Here is a 15,463-nt window from a genome sequence, read left to right as displayed (position 1 = left end):
CGGGAGGAAGGGAGGGAGATAGGGAGGGAAGAAGAGGGAGGAAAGAAGGGAAGGAACACCTCCCGACATGCCTCTGCCCAGACCAGCCGGAATCCTCACTCCCCTCGGCCTCCAGCTCCGGGAGGGCAGTTTCAGGACTTGCCAGTTCTGCTCGTCTTTTGGGTTTTACAGTCTAGGAGTGAACCCAAGGCCTTTGCTCCAAGCTGCATCCCCAGCCCTTCTATTTTTATTTTGAGATAAGGTTTTTCCAAGGCCCTAAATTGCCCAGACTGGGCTTGAACTTGCAATCCTCCTGCCTCAGCCTCCCAGATTGTTGGGATCACAGATGTGCACCGCCACACCCAGCTAGGGTTGTACAGAGAAAGACTGTCAGGCCCCAGGCGCCTCATCACCTACCCTTCCCTACACCATCTCTGGAGGGCAGAGCATCCCTGACTCCCCTGGACTTCCAGGAAAGGCTGGGGCTGGCAGGGGAGGGGCCTACCTCACAGCGGTAGCACTCAACATGGTAGTCTCGGTCCATGGACACCACTCGGATGGTCTCGTCGGAGCCCTGGAATGGAGGGGGCGCAAGGCGGGCTAAAGAGGCCAGGGAGGGGCCAATCCTCGGCCACAGGCATGGAGAGAAGGGAGAGGTGACAGGCAGGACTCTGGAGGGGACGCTGTCAGTCACAGACACTAACACTTAATAGAGAGGACAGAGAGCGAGGCCTTGGGTAGGGCAATGGCATCTCATGAACACCAAAAGGGGACCAACAAAAGGGGACATCGAGTCTTAAGCAATGAAGGTGAGCCAGGTGTGGGGGCTCACAGCTGTCATCACCACAGTCAGGAGGCTGAGGCAAGAGGCACCCACTGAGTTTTGAGGCTAGCCTGGGGTACACAGTGTTCAAGATCACCCTGGACTCCAGTGAGATCCTGCCTCAAAAAATAAGTAAAGAGTCCATTCCTCTCTCATCTAAGAGTTGTAAGAGAGTCTGACCTGCTGAGAGGGAAACACAAGAGCAGGGCAGGGCAGGGGAAGCCAGTGGGTGACAGCATGATCTCAGAGCAGGGTGTTCTGAAGAGTCAAGGGCAGGAGGGAGGCTCAAGGAATGACCTGGGAGCCAGGCAGGCGTTGGGGACCCAGGGGCAGGCGTGACAGCATCTCACCTCAGGCGGGAGGATGGGGAGCCGGCAGGCTGCGCACTTCGGGGCCAGCACCCTGCAGAGGAACAGGAAGGGGACAGATCCAAGCTGTGTTTTCCCGGAAGGTGGAGCTTAGGTGGCTGCCCTGCCCCCCATCAGCCTGCAGGTGAACTCGGATCCTGGTGCTCACCCCACCCCATCCTGGAAGCTGCTGCAGGGCTTCTAGCTCTGGGGTTCCCAGTCACAGCCAGGCAATGTTGCAGTCTCTGGCTGCACGTGAGGGTCCCAGACCGACCCTCTGGGGCCTCAGCCAGACAAACCCAGTGAAACCTGGGAGATCAGGGGCCCCGGGCTTGTTGGACTCCATGACAAGTTCTGTTTCTGTTTTTTTCACTAAATGTGACTTTTTAACCAGTTCCTATCTACAGCAGCACCCGCAAGCCCCTCAACATCTGCGCTGCAGCCCTGAAAGCCACAGAGCCTCTGCCAATTGCGGGTGCACAGTGGGATTCCCATGGCTCCTCGCCTCACTTGTGGTAATCTCGGACACAGTAGATCTTGTTCTCCGAGTCCACAGTGAAGGGGACCCCGTCCAGACACTCGTTACAGATGACGCAGCGGAAACAGCCAGGGTGATAGGACTTCCCCAGGGCCTGCAGGATCTGAGGTGTCAAGGAAGAGAGGTTAAGAATTGGGGGGGGGGGGGGTATGAGGAAGGGTGGGATGGTGAGGAGAGAGGAGCACATAGGAGCAGGGGCCACAAAGTGGAGGGGACGCTCAGCTGGGAGGGATCTAGGAGGGGTCCTTTCCAAAATCCCAACCCAGAGGAGGAGCTCTGCCCCAAAAAGATGCCATAGCCCAGCCTGATGGTGTACACCTATAATCCCAGCACCTGGGAGGCTGAGGCAGGAGGACTGCTGTGAGTTGAGGCTAGTCTAGGCTACTCAGTGAGTTCAAGGCTAGCCTGGAGTACACAGTGAGGCCCTATCTTACGAACCAAAACCAAACCCAAACCCAACCCAAACTAAAACAAAAAAGCAGGTATAAAAAAAAAGAATAAGTAAATAAAATAAAAAATAGGGCTGGGGATTTAGCTCAGCGGCACAAGCATCTGTCTGGCAAGCCCAAGGCTGTAAGTTTGATCCCCGATACCAAACAAACAAACAAGCAAGCAATGACAACCAATCCTCTTCTCCAAGAGGAATTAATGGGTCAGAAAAGAGAGGGGTTATTGCTTCCTAACTAAATGCATGTTACATGATGACTTCCTCCCTGCAGTATGTTAAAGAGATTCTCACAGGCAGGTCTCAGGGTAGCAATCTGAAACCCCATTCATCACCCCGACAGCCTAACTGGAAGGAAACTCTGCCCTTGCTGAAAAGACAAAGGCACTGCGGCCCGGGGCAAACCCCAGCCAGTCAGTGGTTGAGGCGGAATGGGGTCTGGGCCTTGTGCCCTCTGAGAACTAAGGGACAGGCCTGATGTCCTCCTTAGGAACAGACGTCTGACTCTGTGCTGATTCCAGTAGTGTAAACAAGCTGCATCTGTCTCTTGGGAATGAATGGTGCCCTGTCCTCCCGGCCCCAAAGACCTCCTCTTGAAACTAGCTGCAGCTACACCCCGGGAAGGAGACGCTGGGTTGGGCTGTTCATTTCTTTCTTCCCTAAATGCACCCTCCTCCTCCCGAGACGCTGAGATTTTGTTTGGCTGACACTACTCACCATGTCCATGATCAGATGTCCACAGAGAAAACACCTGTCGGCAGACTGCTGGAAGCCAGAGTACTGCAGAAGAAGGAAAGGAAGGTTAAACGTGCACAGCGTGCATGAATCGGCTGTTTCCCCAGTGGCCGAGAGGATAAGAGGGAACTACGGAGAAAGATGTGTCCCCGTGCAGTAGTCAGTCACGTGCCCAGGGACAACATGACTGCTTGCTAAGTCATGGGCTCTCCTCTGGCTCGGAAAGGCCTTACACACACTAACACCATTCGCCCTAGTGACAGCCAGACCTGGGCAGCCACGGAGTGCCAGGCTGCATAAGAAAGTGCACTTAGCCCTCGTCACAGTCACAGCGGCTCTCGAGGAGGGGTTCCCTGGCGTCGCCTGGGAGCTCAAGCATCTGTATTTTCACAGCCCTTCGGGGATGCTGACACACTCTCAAATGTGACACCACCTCTGAGATCCTTAGAATAACTCCAAGAGGCGCACACTGTTAGCCAGATTTTTCCTGCAGAAGCAAGGGGAGCATGGAGAGGTTAAATGACCTCGGAAGATTACTCCAGTCACATAACCAGCTCAGGGTAAGGAGGGAAGTGAAATTCAAGTCTGCTTCTGATTAAAAAACTGTGCACACTGTGGGTGTTGCTCAGGGGTAAAGCATGTGTTTAATATGTGTTCAATCCCCAGTGGTAGAAGAAAATAAAAAGCTAGTATCTTTGAGAGTTAGCTTTGCAAAAAGTGATAAATGTCTACTTTATCAAACACCACACACACACACACACACACACACACACAGAGACTCACACACACAGGGCCCTAAAATATTGAAAGAAATGAGGAAGTCTCCGTGGACATGGTGATGTATGCCTGTAATCCTAGCACCAGAAGGCTGAGGCAGGAGGACTGCTGTGAGTTCAAGGCCAGCCTGGACCATCTATTATAGTAAGATCCTGTCTCAGGAAAAAAACAGGAACCTTCTTAAAAGCATACTGGAAACGGCATCATGGCACACACCTGTTATCCCAGCACTCTGGGAGGCTGAGGCAGGAGGATCACAAGTGTGAGCCCTAGTGAGACTTCTCAAAAAGCGAAGGGGAGCTGGGGGTGCAGTTCAGTGTGAAGACCTTGGATTGAACCTCGCTGTGAAAATGAGGGAGAGGATAAAGGGGCAGGAGGAAAGGGAGGAGAAGGAAGAGAGGGCAGGCCACACCTACATAGTAAAAGCCCAGGTACTGGAAACACAGCTTAATGGGAGAGGTACTAGAAGGGCAGGAAAGGGAAAAAAGGGGACCTTTTCCACAGCCTTAAACCACCTAGCAGAGGGTCAGTTGCGCATACTCAAAACTATTCCCTTAAGATCCAGCCCCACCAATTAAGGCTCAGGCCAATTAGAGCCCTGTATTTCCCCAGCACTAGTGACTTTGGCCTGGGCAAGCACATGACCCATAAAGGACTAATGGGCGTTAAGAAGCCATCTTTGGTCACAAAGGTAGGTGGGACACATGCACACCCTACCAACACTGCTGGAAGCCTGTTAATCATGATGCACCCCCCACCCCTTTCCAGAACACCAAAGGGGGCTCAGCCGGCAGGGTTCAGACCTGCAGAGGGACGCTGTGGGGCCCAGCCCAGCCCCAGACAGGAGGGCCTGAAGGACGCAGGAGCAGGGCGACCAGAGGCACTGAGGCTGGGTCCAGTTGTGCGGGTCTGGACCTGGGGAGCTGCCCACCGCCCTAGACCTGTAGACCCCAGACCCGCAGACACTCACCAGGAAGTCTTCCTCACAGAACACTTTGCCGTTGACGAAATAAAAGGCTTTTCCTCTCAGTCTCCGGCCTAAGGAGAGAGCACAAAGATAGAAAACATCAACACACAATGAAACAAGTGGGAAAGGCTTGGGCACCAGGCTTGCTGGGCTGCAGCATGTGTGCCTGTCGGATCTAGTGCTGCTTGCCGTTCCCAGGAACTTAATCTTCCCCAGAGATGCTGCATCCGGAGGACATAACTGTCATCTCAAATCAGCTCACATCGGAGGGCTGGGGGAGAGCTAAAGCCTGCAGTCGAGTCAAGGCTGCGTTGGGAAATCCAGCCAAGGATCAGATGAGAAGATGGCCCCATGCAGAACACCAACAAATCGGAAAGAGAGCGATCACTCACCCAATGAGGGAAAGGAAGGGGAAGTACACAGAAAAAGCCTGGCAATAATGGGCTGTCAATAGCAACCTAGTATCTGTAACTGAATACAAAACACCAGTCCACCAGCAACAGGGTGACTCAAGTGAAAACCACTGTGAGATTCTACCTGGCTTCCTCGATTGGCAAAAACCACTACATTTGGTGACTTTGGGTGGGAGAGTCCATTGGGAGACCCGCCGGGAACACGTCATCAGGAGCCAGTAGAACTGCAAAGGCACATAAAGCCCAGCATGGTGCCAGGGTTGCCCTGGAGAAGATCCACAAAGGTGCATACGGGGCCCACATACTGAAGGTCAGGGCAGCGCTGTTTACACAGACACCAGGAGCATCTTCAGTGCTCTCCAGGACACAAGATTTGATGATAAACGGAGAAAGAGACTGGAACTATATTCACTGGATGAGGTACAACGCAGCAGTCAACAGGAAAGAGTATGATATATATATGTCATTATTAACCCAACCCAGTGCGCTAGTGTGCGAATAAGACAAGGTTTCCAAAGATGCGGCAGTGCATCTGTAAATGCCAGCACACTTTGTCTTCTATTGATTTTTTTGTTTTTAAACAGGATCTTGATACGTAGTTCAGATTGAAATAGAACTCTCTATGTAGCCAAGGATGGCCTCGAATTCATGCCAGTCCTCCTGCCTCAGCCTCCTATGTGCTGGGATTATAGGTGTGCACCCACACACATACTGATGATCAGAGCCACACTGTTCAAGCAGCTGCCCTAGGGAAAGATGAGAAGGAGAACCAAGATGCTTCTAAGTGATTTATCAATTCCTTTAAAAAACACACAGAACCAAAATACCATAAATGTCTATACTTTCTAGGTGGTAGGGAAGTAAGTCTTATTTTGTACACATGACATACATAGACACATAACGCATACCCCTGTCTTTAGAAAAAACACTATATACCAAACTAGAGAGAACATGTTACATGACAGGAAAAAGATTAATCCCGATGTGCAAATAATAATAGTTCTATATGAAAAAGCAGCCAGCCAAAGTGGCACAGTCTGGGAGGCAGGAGGCAGAGGCTTGCAAGTGCTGGCCTAGAAAGTTCTAGCAACTTAGTCCCTGTCTCAAAAAATATTAAAAAAAATAAAAAAAAAAGAGGCTGGCAGTGTACAATAGTTCAGTTCAAAGGCCTTCAGTTCAATCCCCAGTACTGCAAAAGTAAGTAAGTAATGGGAAAAACCACAAGAGAAGTATGAATGAGCATTAACTGTAAGAGGAAACCTCTAGGTTTTCTTGTATCTGAAAGACTGTAAATTATAATAGGGCACTGGGGTTGTGGCTCCATGAGTGTTTGCCTAGCACGCGGGACCTTGGGTTCCATCCACAGCACTAAAGAAAATAATAAACCACAAAGGTTGACAAGACTGACACCCAGCGCTGGCAGTGACACAAACAGACTCTCACACTATAGGGGATGGCAGCAACTAGAGCAAATTCTTTTTTTTTTTTTTTAATCGGTACCGGGGATCAAACTCACAACTGCCTGCTTGCACGGCAGGCACTTATGCCGCTGAGCTAAATCCCTAGCCCACTAGAGCAAATTCTTAGGACAGAAGTTTGGTATTCTAGAACAACATTCAGAATTTTTTTCTTACCAAAAAGTACAGTAATTTACCCTAGATAAATCATCAAAATTAGACCATCTAGCTCCCCATATCAGCATTATGAATAGTGGCCTACCAAAAATGAGCAAGAACTGAATGTCCAATTCTTATGAAATAAATGGTGGCATGGATACCTGTTGGAATATTATACAGCCATAAAAGATCAAGAAGCCCAGGCTGGTCTTGAACTTATGGTTATCCTCCTTCCTCAGCCTCCAGGGTTCTAGGATCACAGGTGTGTGCCTGGCTTGAGCCTCATTTCCAAAAAAGATTTAATGACGTAGAAAACACATGAAATATTTTAGGGGTATTCCAAGTGCTATATGTGTGCATAAAAAACAGATGATTTTTAATTAGTTCTTTTCCTGCAATGACTATGCCTCAGTTTTATTTTTATTTTTTTGCATCAGTTTTATAATGGAGTGGGAGAGCGCAGAAAGGCCCTGGGCACAACTCTGTAGCTCCCTGAAGCTCCCCACCTGCCTGTCCCTCAAGGCCAGTGAGGTCACTCTCACTTCTAGAACATTCCCATCCTCGAAGCCTCTCTGGTATTTCCTGCCTCTGCTAACAGCCCCGGGATCCGTTTCAATTACTTTACTTCCGTAAGCCTCCCGCTCTCTAAAAGGCCCTGAGCAGGCTGAGCGTTTGAGTAAAGCATCACCAGCCAGAGGATCTCTGCTCTTCCACCTCCTGCTCCGTCAAGCTCTGCTGCTCTCAGTGCCTCCCAGGGGAGACAGGACAGGGACACTGTCAGCTTGCTTGAGAAGAGCCGCCCAAACCGGGCGTGGTGGCTCACACCTGTAATTCCAGCACTCGGGAGGCTGAGGCAGGAGGATCGTTGCAAGTTTGAGACCAGCCTCGGCTACAAAGTCAAGGCCAGTCTGAACTGCATAGAGACCCTGTCTCAAAAAGACAAAAAAAAAACATAGAGAGGAGAGAGAGAGAGAGAGACAGAGAGAGAGAGAGAGAGAGAGAGAGAGAGAGAGAGAGAGAGAGAGAGAGAGAGAGAGAGAGAGAGAGAGAGAGAGAGAGAAGAGCCGCCCAGGCAGGAAGGAAAAAACGCCTCTCTTTGTGTGATCACAAATGCATCCAGTCCCTGCAGGCCTGCGGGCTTGGCCTTTCCGGCAAGCGCTGGCTGCAGTTCCGGGGAGGGCCACTAGGGGGAACCCGGCGGCCTCCAAGAAGCAGGACTTCCGGGGCGGGGCCTCGCAGGCCCCAGGCTCTGCAAAGCAGCGAGCCCGCGATACAGTCCAGCGCTCTTTGTGCGAGGGCTCTGGCTGCCTCTGCCCAAACCCGGGAAGGAAGCGCATCGCGGCAGACCGGGGGCTTAACAAACACAAAGCGGCAAGTGCCTTCCCCGGGAGGTGGGCGACAGGCGTGTCCCCGGCTTGCGGGCCATCGGCGCCCCGCTTCGCAAAGTCAGGAGCGCGCGGGTGGCTGGCGGCGAGGGACGGGACGGGACCGCAGCGGGGCGGCTCCCGTTCCACTCTGCGCGCTTCCGAATCGTAAACTTTGACCCGGTGTCAGGTACACGGGTAGGCGGCACCTGAGAGAAGCGAGGCTCACGTTCATGCGCGTGCGTGGGACCGGACTGACTGCAGGACCATCTTCCTGACCTCTTCCGTCCTTCGGATTTATTTTGAGGCAGGGTCTTCTAGAGTTATCCAGACAGAGCTCAAACGTGTGACCTTCCTGTTACTGCCTTCTGCCGTGCTAGGATTACAGGCCCATGCCACCATGCATGGCTGAAATTGATTTTTTTTTATAATTTCGTTTTTATATTGTTTTTCTAGAATGATGTGTAACATGAAAAAACAGTGGTTTAATTAATTTTAAAAACTTCAACTATAAAAAGATTTGAGAATTGTGTTTCTCAAAAAAAAAAAAAAAAAATTGTGTATCTCTTTTCCAGGGAGAGGAAGTCCAACACGAGGTGAGGCCGTGGGGCCTGGCACCCGATGGAGGAGGTTTGTGCCTTCCCTAACTCTGCTCTGAACTTCACTTCGTTGATGGTTTTTGATTGGGTTTCTTTTTTTCCTTTTTGAGACAGGGTCTCTCCCTGAAGCCCAGGCTGGTCTTGAACTTAACGGTTATACTCCTGCCTCAGCCTCCTGGGTGCTGGGATCACAGGTATGCGCCTGGCTTGAGCTTCATTTTAGAACTCGCCCAACTTGCCTCACACCTTCCTGCCCCTAAGCTGGGTAGCACCAGGGCCAAGAGGGCCCCAGTGGCTCCATCTGACTTCCCCTACCCTAGGGGGTAATGCACAACTTAGCGCTTCACCTTGGCAGACCCGCAGCCCCCTGAGGGTGTAACTGAGTCCAGGCTCAAGGACTTAAACTGCAATTTCCACTCACTCAGAAGCTGTGTTTTGCCAGACTGGGGCGGAAAGGGACTGACACCTGCTGTTGGCTTCTGCGTCCAGGGTCCAGCTGGGGCTTTCGAGTATTTCTGAAAACGACTTCAAGCCTGGCTGTGTCACGCCTCATGGCCCCAGCTGTCTGTGGCGGGGCTGCCACCTGCCTCCCACAGGAAGTCCTTGCAGGCCCTTCCTCCTCTGCAGCCAGCCCGCCAGGTGTTGGAGGGCAGGGACTGGGTGCACCCAAGTGTGTGGCAGAGGTGAAGATAACACTCCTTTGTACCCAGTGCAAGGCCAGGACTGGAGAACTCAAACTCAGCCGGGCATGGTGGCACATGCCATAAACTCAGCTCTCTGGGAGGCTGAGGCAGGAGGACCACCTCAAATTTGAGGCCAGCCTGAACAGTTTACCAGATTAGCCGGCCCTATCTCAAATGAATAAAGGCCCTGGATTCAGCTCCCTTACCACACAAATACATGCATACATTCCTGAGACTTGCTAGAAATCCCACCCAGAGAGCAGTCTCTGCTTTGTCCTTCCCCTCATAGAAACAGGACATTTTGCAGTGGTGCCAGATATAGACCCCATGGACTCCTGCACCTTATACAGCTCCCAACGTGATCTTTCTACAAGGAAGGAGATCACAGTTCCCTGAGAGGGCAGTGTCCCCACTCCAGAGTCAATGGACAAGCCACGGGCCACCAGCATTACCTAATGCCACCAGTGTGGAGCACCCAGTGGCTCGCTTCCCACCCACAAGGTCAGGAAATCTCACTACTCCAGGCGCCTGTGATGCGGTGGCCCCTGCTGCATATCACATGCAGGTGCAAGGATCTGTAACTACTGTTAGCGACAGGGCCCAATGTCACTGGCTGCCTATGCCGCCAGCTTTCCCGTAAGAGGCTACGTGTTCACCTTTGGGGAGAGGGGACCCCTAGGCTGGGGTGAGTTGGGCAGGGGCAGCTGGGACGCAGGGACGCTGTGTTCTCCTGGCAGAACGGCGCTGGGCCTGGCCAAGGTAATGGACACAGTTGGCCAGGCCACTATGCCACCAGCCCTGTCTAGGGCAGAGCTCCGGCTGCCGCTGGGTGGCGCCAGAGCACAGCCCTCCTGAACCAGGGGACCCCCCATCTTTGAGGCATCGGAACCCTTTCTTACCCAACTGGGGTGGGGGCGGAAAGTGAGGAAACAACAGTGAAAGAGGTCAGAGTTACCAGGGGAGCTAAAAGAAGAATGAGGGTTCAAACCCACATCTTTCTGGGGCTGAATGGTTTTGGTTTTGGTCTTTTTTAGACAGAACATGTAGTTCAGGCTGGCCTTGAATTCACTATGAAGCCCAGGCTGGCCTTGAACTTGCAGGGATTCTCCTGCCTCAGCCTCGAGAGCTGGGCTTGTAAGAATGAGCCACCACCCCTGTGTGGTCAATATTATAAAATATTAACTAATCAACTGTACAGGGAATCTACCCAAAAAGACACTTCCCATACATGCAGCGAATGGATACTTCCTGTCTGCTTTCAGGTCATCTTTGGCTGAGAAAGTCCAAATGTCCCTGAAGAAGCTGGGGCAGCTGAGGCTGCCACACTGAGCAAAGCTGAGAAGCAAGACTGAACTCTCAGTCAGGGTCACTCACGCTCACCTTCCCTTCTAGGAACAGAAATGAGCCGTCGCCTATTCTGAAAAAATAACCGGTCCTCAGCCAGAGACTTGACCAGGAATTTCAGTTCCCAGGTGCCTCACCGACAGGATGAGCTGGGAACAAGAGGCAGAAGGCAACAGCATCTCTACTGGGGGTCTGTCCTGTCCCCGTGGGGACCAGGTCACCCCCTGTGGCTGTCTACATGGAGATTTAAGTAAAATCTGCTGCAAGCACTTGAAGGCCTCTTGTGACCAGGGCATCAGTGCACCAAATCCTGCCAGGTCTACCCCCCACTGCCTCTTGCAGAGTGGGTTAACTCCTGGGATTGGAGGCGTGTGGGGCCCACACCTCTAATCCCAGCACTCTGGGAGGCCGAGGCAAGAGAACTGCAAGTCTGAGCCCAGGCCAGGCAACTCAATGACTTAGCAAGACCCTGTCTCAAAAAATAGGATAAAAGGGGCTGGGGATGAGGTGAGTGGGGCTCAGTCCCAGGGCTGGGGGAGAGGGACGACTGCTAATAAAAGCAACTGAAACCATCCAAGCAGTTTCGGTTCAGAGGAAACACAAATTGCAGTCAGGCGTGGTGGCTCACGCCTGTCATCCCAGTATTTGGGAGGCTGAAGCAGGAGGATCCTTTTGAGCTTGAGACCAGCCCGGGACTACAAAGTGAGGTCAAGGCCAGCCAGTCCTGCTCCAAGGCATATCTTTCTTGCCACTCTAGATGTTTTTTGGCATTTTTAAAAAGTTTTTTTGAGACAGGGTCTTGCTATGTAGCCCAGGCTGACCTTGAATTCACTGTATAGACCAGACTGCTAGCCTCCAACTTACGGAGATCCTCCTGCCTCAGTCTCCCGAGTGCTGGGATACTACTAGGCATGTGAGCATTACAAATCCACTCTCTTCTGTTTTTCTGTTCCCACCGTGAGAGGCTTTTCCTGACAACACCAGGGGAGAGAACACTGAGGAGACGAAAGCCTAGAGCTGCGTACAGAGTCTAGTTTCAATGGGGACCCGAGGCTGTTCAGGAGGTGGACACATCGCTGGCTCCCACGGACCCGAATGCAGGGAACGGCAGTTCCACTGCGGTCTCCTCAGGCTGGGCTGTCCTGGACTCGACTCCCATCCACCTCTGGATCCCCAGCCCCCAGACCTGGGGGCTCTCGGGTTCCTGGCCCCTGGGGAGGAGGACAGTGTCTTAGCCAACTGAACACTTTCCAACTCCAACAGTGGGAAAATCACAAACAGATTGCAGACGCTAACTAACGTGGCCAACAGGTTTCACCTTGACTCCCGGACTTTCCTTCACTTTATACGATGAAAGTAATCTTCCTGCCTCAGCCTCTCAAGTGCTAGGATCACAGGTGTGCACCATCATACCCAGCTCCAAATCTTTTAGAGTGAGGACTTGGGAGTGTCTACTTCCTCCCGGCCACTCTGCTCTGAAGATACCCGGGCACCCTGGGGACCCTGCCCAGTCGGGGCACGTTTCTTCCCTGCATTTCTCTTCTCGATGACCAGGCTCTGCACCAGCTGCTCCTCAAATGCACTTGACCTTCTTCCCCCTCTAGGGTGCGACAGGGGCTCCAGCCCTGCCTGAATTGGGGTGTGGGGGCCCACAGCACACATCTGCACAGCCATCAAACAGCAACAACAAAGACTTCTGGAAACACGCAGACACCCACCACGGCTCAAGCCTATGCAGGGCAGGAGCAGCCAGGAGACACCAAAGACATCTGGAAGCAGACAAGGTCACAAGGGTGGCTGTGGGGTACCCTGGCTGGTTACCAGGTAGCTGAGACGGGGCAGTCCTCAGGAGTGGTGACACAGTGTCACACCTACACATGCATGCAGCCTTTACACTTTATAATCACAGCTCCAAAGAACTTGAACCAGTCCAGACCAAACCTGGGAAGACCAGGGAACCGCAGTCCCACTAGGACCCAAACGGGCCAGGTCCTCTGTCCTAATGGTCCAATTTGCAGTTCTCATGGCTAAGTGTGAATTGAACGTTGCCACTCCTGTCCCTGAGCTGGAAATATGCAGAGTGGGGCCCCCGCAGGACTTCCACACTCCCACTCCTGTCCGGGTGTGGCATCAGAACCCAGGAGGACAGCAGTGAGCCACAATGGGCTCCACCCCAGGGACAGAGCAGGTGGGGCCTTGCGGTGACACCGAAGGCTCCAGTGAACACTGTGGTTAGGTGTGGGAGTGAGAGGGGAATCCTGAGACTGCAGAGGAAGGAGGAAGTGACAGCATGGACCAGACCACAGACAGGAAAGGCCATGAGCACCTCCCAGGAAAACCTGGCCACACTCTCCTGCAGGGTCAGTGCCACTGACGGACATGGGCCAAACTCTGGACACTCTGATGACACACTTGGAACCCATTGGCCACCTGTGCTGCGCCTGGGCGCCCCTCAGTCACCATGCCCAAATTCCAACTCCTATCAAATGGCGCAGAGAGCAGGGCCTGGGTAACGGGTCTGGCCCTGGTGGATGTGTGGGGATCTCCCGCACCCCTTGTGTAAGGGCCCAGAGAGGGCACTGCAGAGGAGCCAGGAAGTGGCCTCCCAGAGAGAATTGAGTACCCAAGACTGGAGCTTGGACTTCCAGCTTCCCGAAGCGCAAGTGGCAGATTCTGTTGCTTACAGAGTCCCTATGTAGGGCCCTCTGTCACCAGAAGTCTGTGTGCTGTTCCCCCCAAACACCCACCCTAGTGCAAAAGGTTACTGCAGAGGTGAAAACCAGCCTCTGCTTAGCATTTATTTTCTATTGCCTGGTGTAAGTAGAGCAGATGCTCAGAAAGAGCTGTAAAAGTCAAAGATGAGCATTAAAGGATGATCCTATTCGAGCGCCACGCAGATAACCTCGCTGCTGCTGGGATGGGTGACGGGGCCACCAGGTGAGTGGGGAGAGCGGAACCTCAGGAAGGTGGGGTGAATTGCCTTAGCACATACCCTCTGGTCACCTGTCAGAAGGCAGCAAGGATCACCTGACACCGTGTGTCCTGGTGACATTCAGCTACCGATGGTAACGCAGAGCTCAAATACACGGAGAGGCCAGCGCTGGGGAAGCGGGAACCGGGCAACCTGGGGTCTCTGCGGGGCACAGGCTGTGGACCTGATTCAGCCTGGAATGTTCCCTGGCATTTGCCGATGTGGCTGAGCACCGCTTGGGCCACAAGCCATGGGTTCCCGGGTGCGTCCTCTGGGCTGTGTGAAGACACATGGTGCTGCTGGCACTGCCTGGGCACCAGGAGGCGGCTCCTTGTGCTGCACCAGCAATGGGCAGGCTCCCATCCTCTCTGCCATACAAATGAGGTGTCCTGCACTAAGGGCGCTCATTCCAGGGTGTTTGAGGAGCTGTGCTCTAAAAACCCCAGGGCTTCTGGTTCTACTCCTTAGAACCTCGCTAGGTTTTCGTTTCCCCAGTGATTCTAGGGAGCTGCCAGGATGCAGAGCCATTGGACTGATGGTCAGAAAGAGCCCTTCACCTTGGCTTCTGAGGCTTTGTACCCCCAGAGCCGCCAGCCTCAGGAGAACCCGGGGAGCATCACCTTCCAAGGCCCTTGTCTAGGTGAACCCCACTGGGGGCTACCACAAAACAAGCACAGCTCATGACTTGGTCTCTGACATGGCCAATGTCCTGCGTGACAGTGGCTCATCTCTGGGTCCTAGTGGCCACCTTATCACCACATGTGCCCTGGTGCACAAAGATGCCTTGGTGTGTGCCCACACACAAGCCCACCTCATGCTTGAAAGCACAGAAGCTCTGAATCCAAGATCCATGTTAGGCAGCTCCCCTGGGGTCTGAGTCACGCTATTTCTATGACTGACTAATGGCCCTGCAGCTGGGGGGCAGCTGTCCACGTGGAGGAATCCTGGATGCCCCACTCTATCCTCTGAGGCCTCTGTAGTGCAGTTCCAACCTGCCACGGTCAGGGAGCCTCCCCCTCTCCCCGGCCCAGCCCCCCAGCCACAGCCACCCTGGGCACTTTGGGCCGAGTCACCTGCACCTGCTTCCCTCACTCCCCGAGAATGACCCACACTTACTGCAGGCCGCGCAGGTGAAGCAGGCATCGTGGTAGAGGTTGCCCATGGCCTGGCAGGCCTGGCCGGCCCCGAATACACCTTTGCTGCATTTCACGCAGGCTCCTGCAAGGCAAGAACACATGGTGAGTCTGGAGCACCAAGGGTAAACCGAGTCACAGCAAAGCCAAGGGACAGGTTGAGATGCCACATTCCCCATGATCAGCCCATCATGAAATCTCCAGGAGGCTCCTTCAAAGTCAGCTGCGCTCCTGCCCCGCCCTCCTGAGCAGCAGTCCTGCTGTTTTGTCCCGGATGTGTTTCTTCTTTGTGTGAATCCGTGCATGCAGTGCGCAGTGATTCTGCCCATGCCTGGGGGGAGAGGAGGGACTGCCACACGGCCTCATTTTTTTTCCCCTTGAGACAGGGTTAGCTTTGTAGTTCAGCCTAGCCTTCCCTTTCTGGAGGCGGAGCTGCTTCGGGAGAGCCTCTGCCAGTTAACCGGATGACGGATGACCGGATGACGATGAAGCTTGTTCAGCTTCTGGTCCATCCGGTGCCTTCGGAGCAGGGTGCTGGAGGGAGGTGAAAGTAGAGGGGAGATCTTGTGGACTGGGGCCAGGGGAGTCCATGCAGAAGGGGGCGCTCCGAACCAGCGGGGCCTGTGTGGGGTGATGGAGGAGGGTGCTGCCCTGCTGTGGGGTCCAGAGAAGCAAAGAATATGATTCATTGCAAATGCCCAGTCTGCTTGCCTGGAAGGTAATAATCAT

General features: G+C 53.3%; 1 protein-coding gene and 1 long non-coding RNA gene across 2 annotated transcripts in view; one reads left to right on the top strand and one right to left on the bottom strand.

Annotated features, from left to right (window-relative positions):
- Limd1 (LIM domain containing 1) overlaps positions 1 to 15,463 on the bottom strand; it is a 36,112-nt gene that overhangs the window by 3,619 nt on the left and 17,030 nt on the right. The window contains exons 2-7 of the mRNA XM_003477020.5: positions 14,718 to 14,819; positions 4,615 to 4,682; positions 2,850 to 2,912; positions 1,660 to 1,790; positions 1,153 to 1,204; positions 485 to 553 (exon numbers count right to left, since the gene is read on the bottom strand). Coding sequence (XP_003477068.1) covers positions 485 to 553; positions 1,153 to 1,204; positions 1,660 to 1,790; positions 2,850 to 2,912; positions 4,615 to 4,682; positions 14,718 to 14,819 — 485 coding nt within the window. The remainder of the gene's footprint in view (positions 1 to 484; positions 554 to 1,152; positions 1,205 to 1,659; positions 1,791 to 2,849; positions 2,913 to 4,614; positions 4,683 to 14,717; positions 14,820 to 15,463) is intronic.
- LOC106029216 (uncharacterized) lies at positions 7,752 to 10,905 on the top strand. Its single transcript, XR_001202912.2, has 4 exons — positions 7,752 to 8,015; positions 8,584 to 8,634; positions 8,718 to 8,797; positions 10,679 to 10,905. It is a non-coding gene; the product is annotated as an uncharacterized LOC106029216 (long non-coding RNA).

This window comes from Cavia porcellus, unplaced genomic scaffold (assembly GCF_034190915.1).
Source record: "Cavia porcellus strain 051 isolate PalLab524CR breed Dunkin Hartley unplaced genomic scaffold, mCavPor4.1 scaffold_14, whole genome shotgun sequence".
In the NCBI taxonomy this organism is placed as follows: Eukaryota; Metazoa; Chordata; class Mammalia; order Rodentia; family Caviidae; genus Cavia; species Cavia porcellus.
The sequence above is the reverse complement of the archived record's forward strand: the minus strand, read 5'-3'. Positions and strand labels throughout refer to the sequence as shown.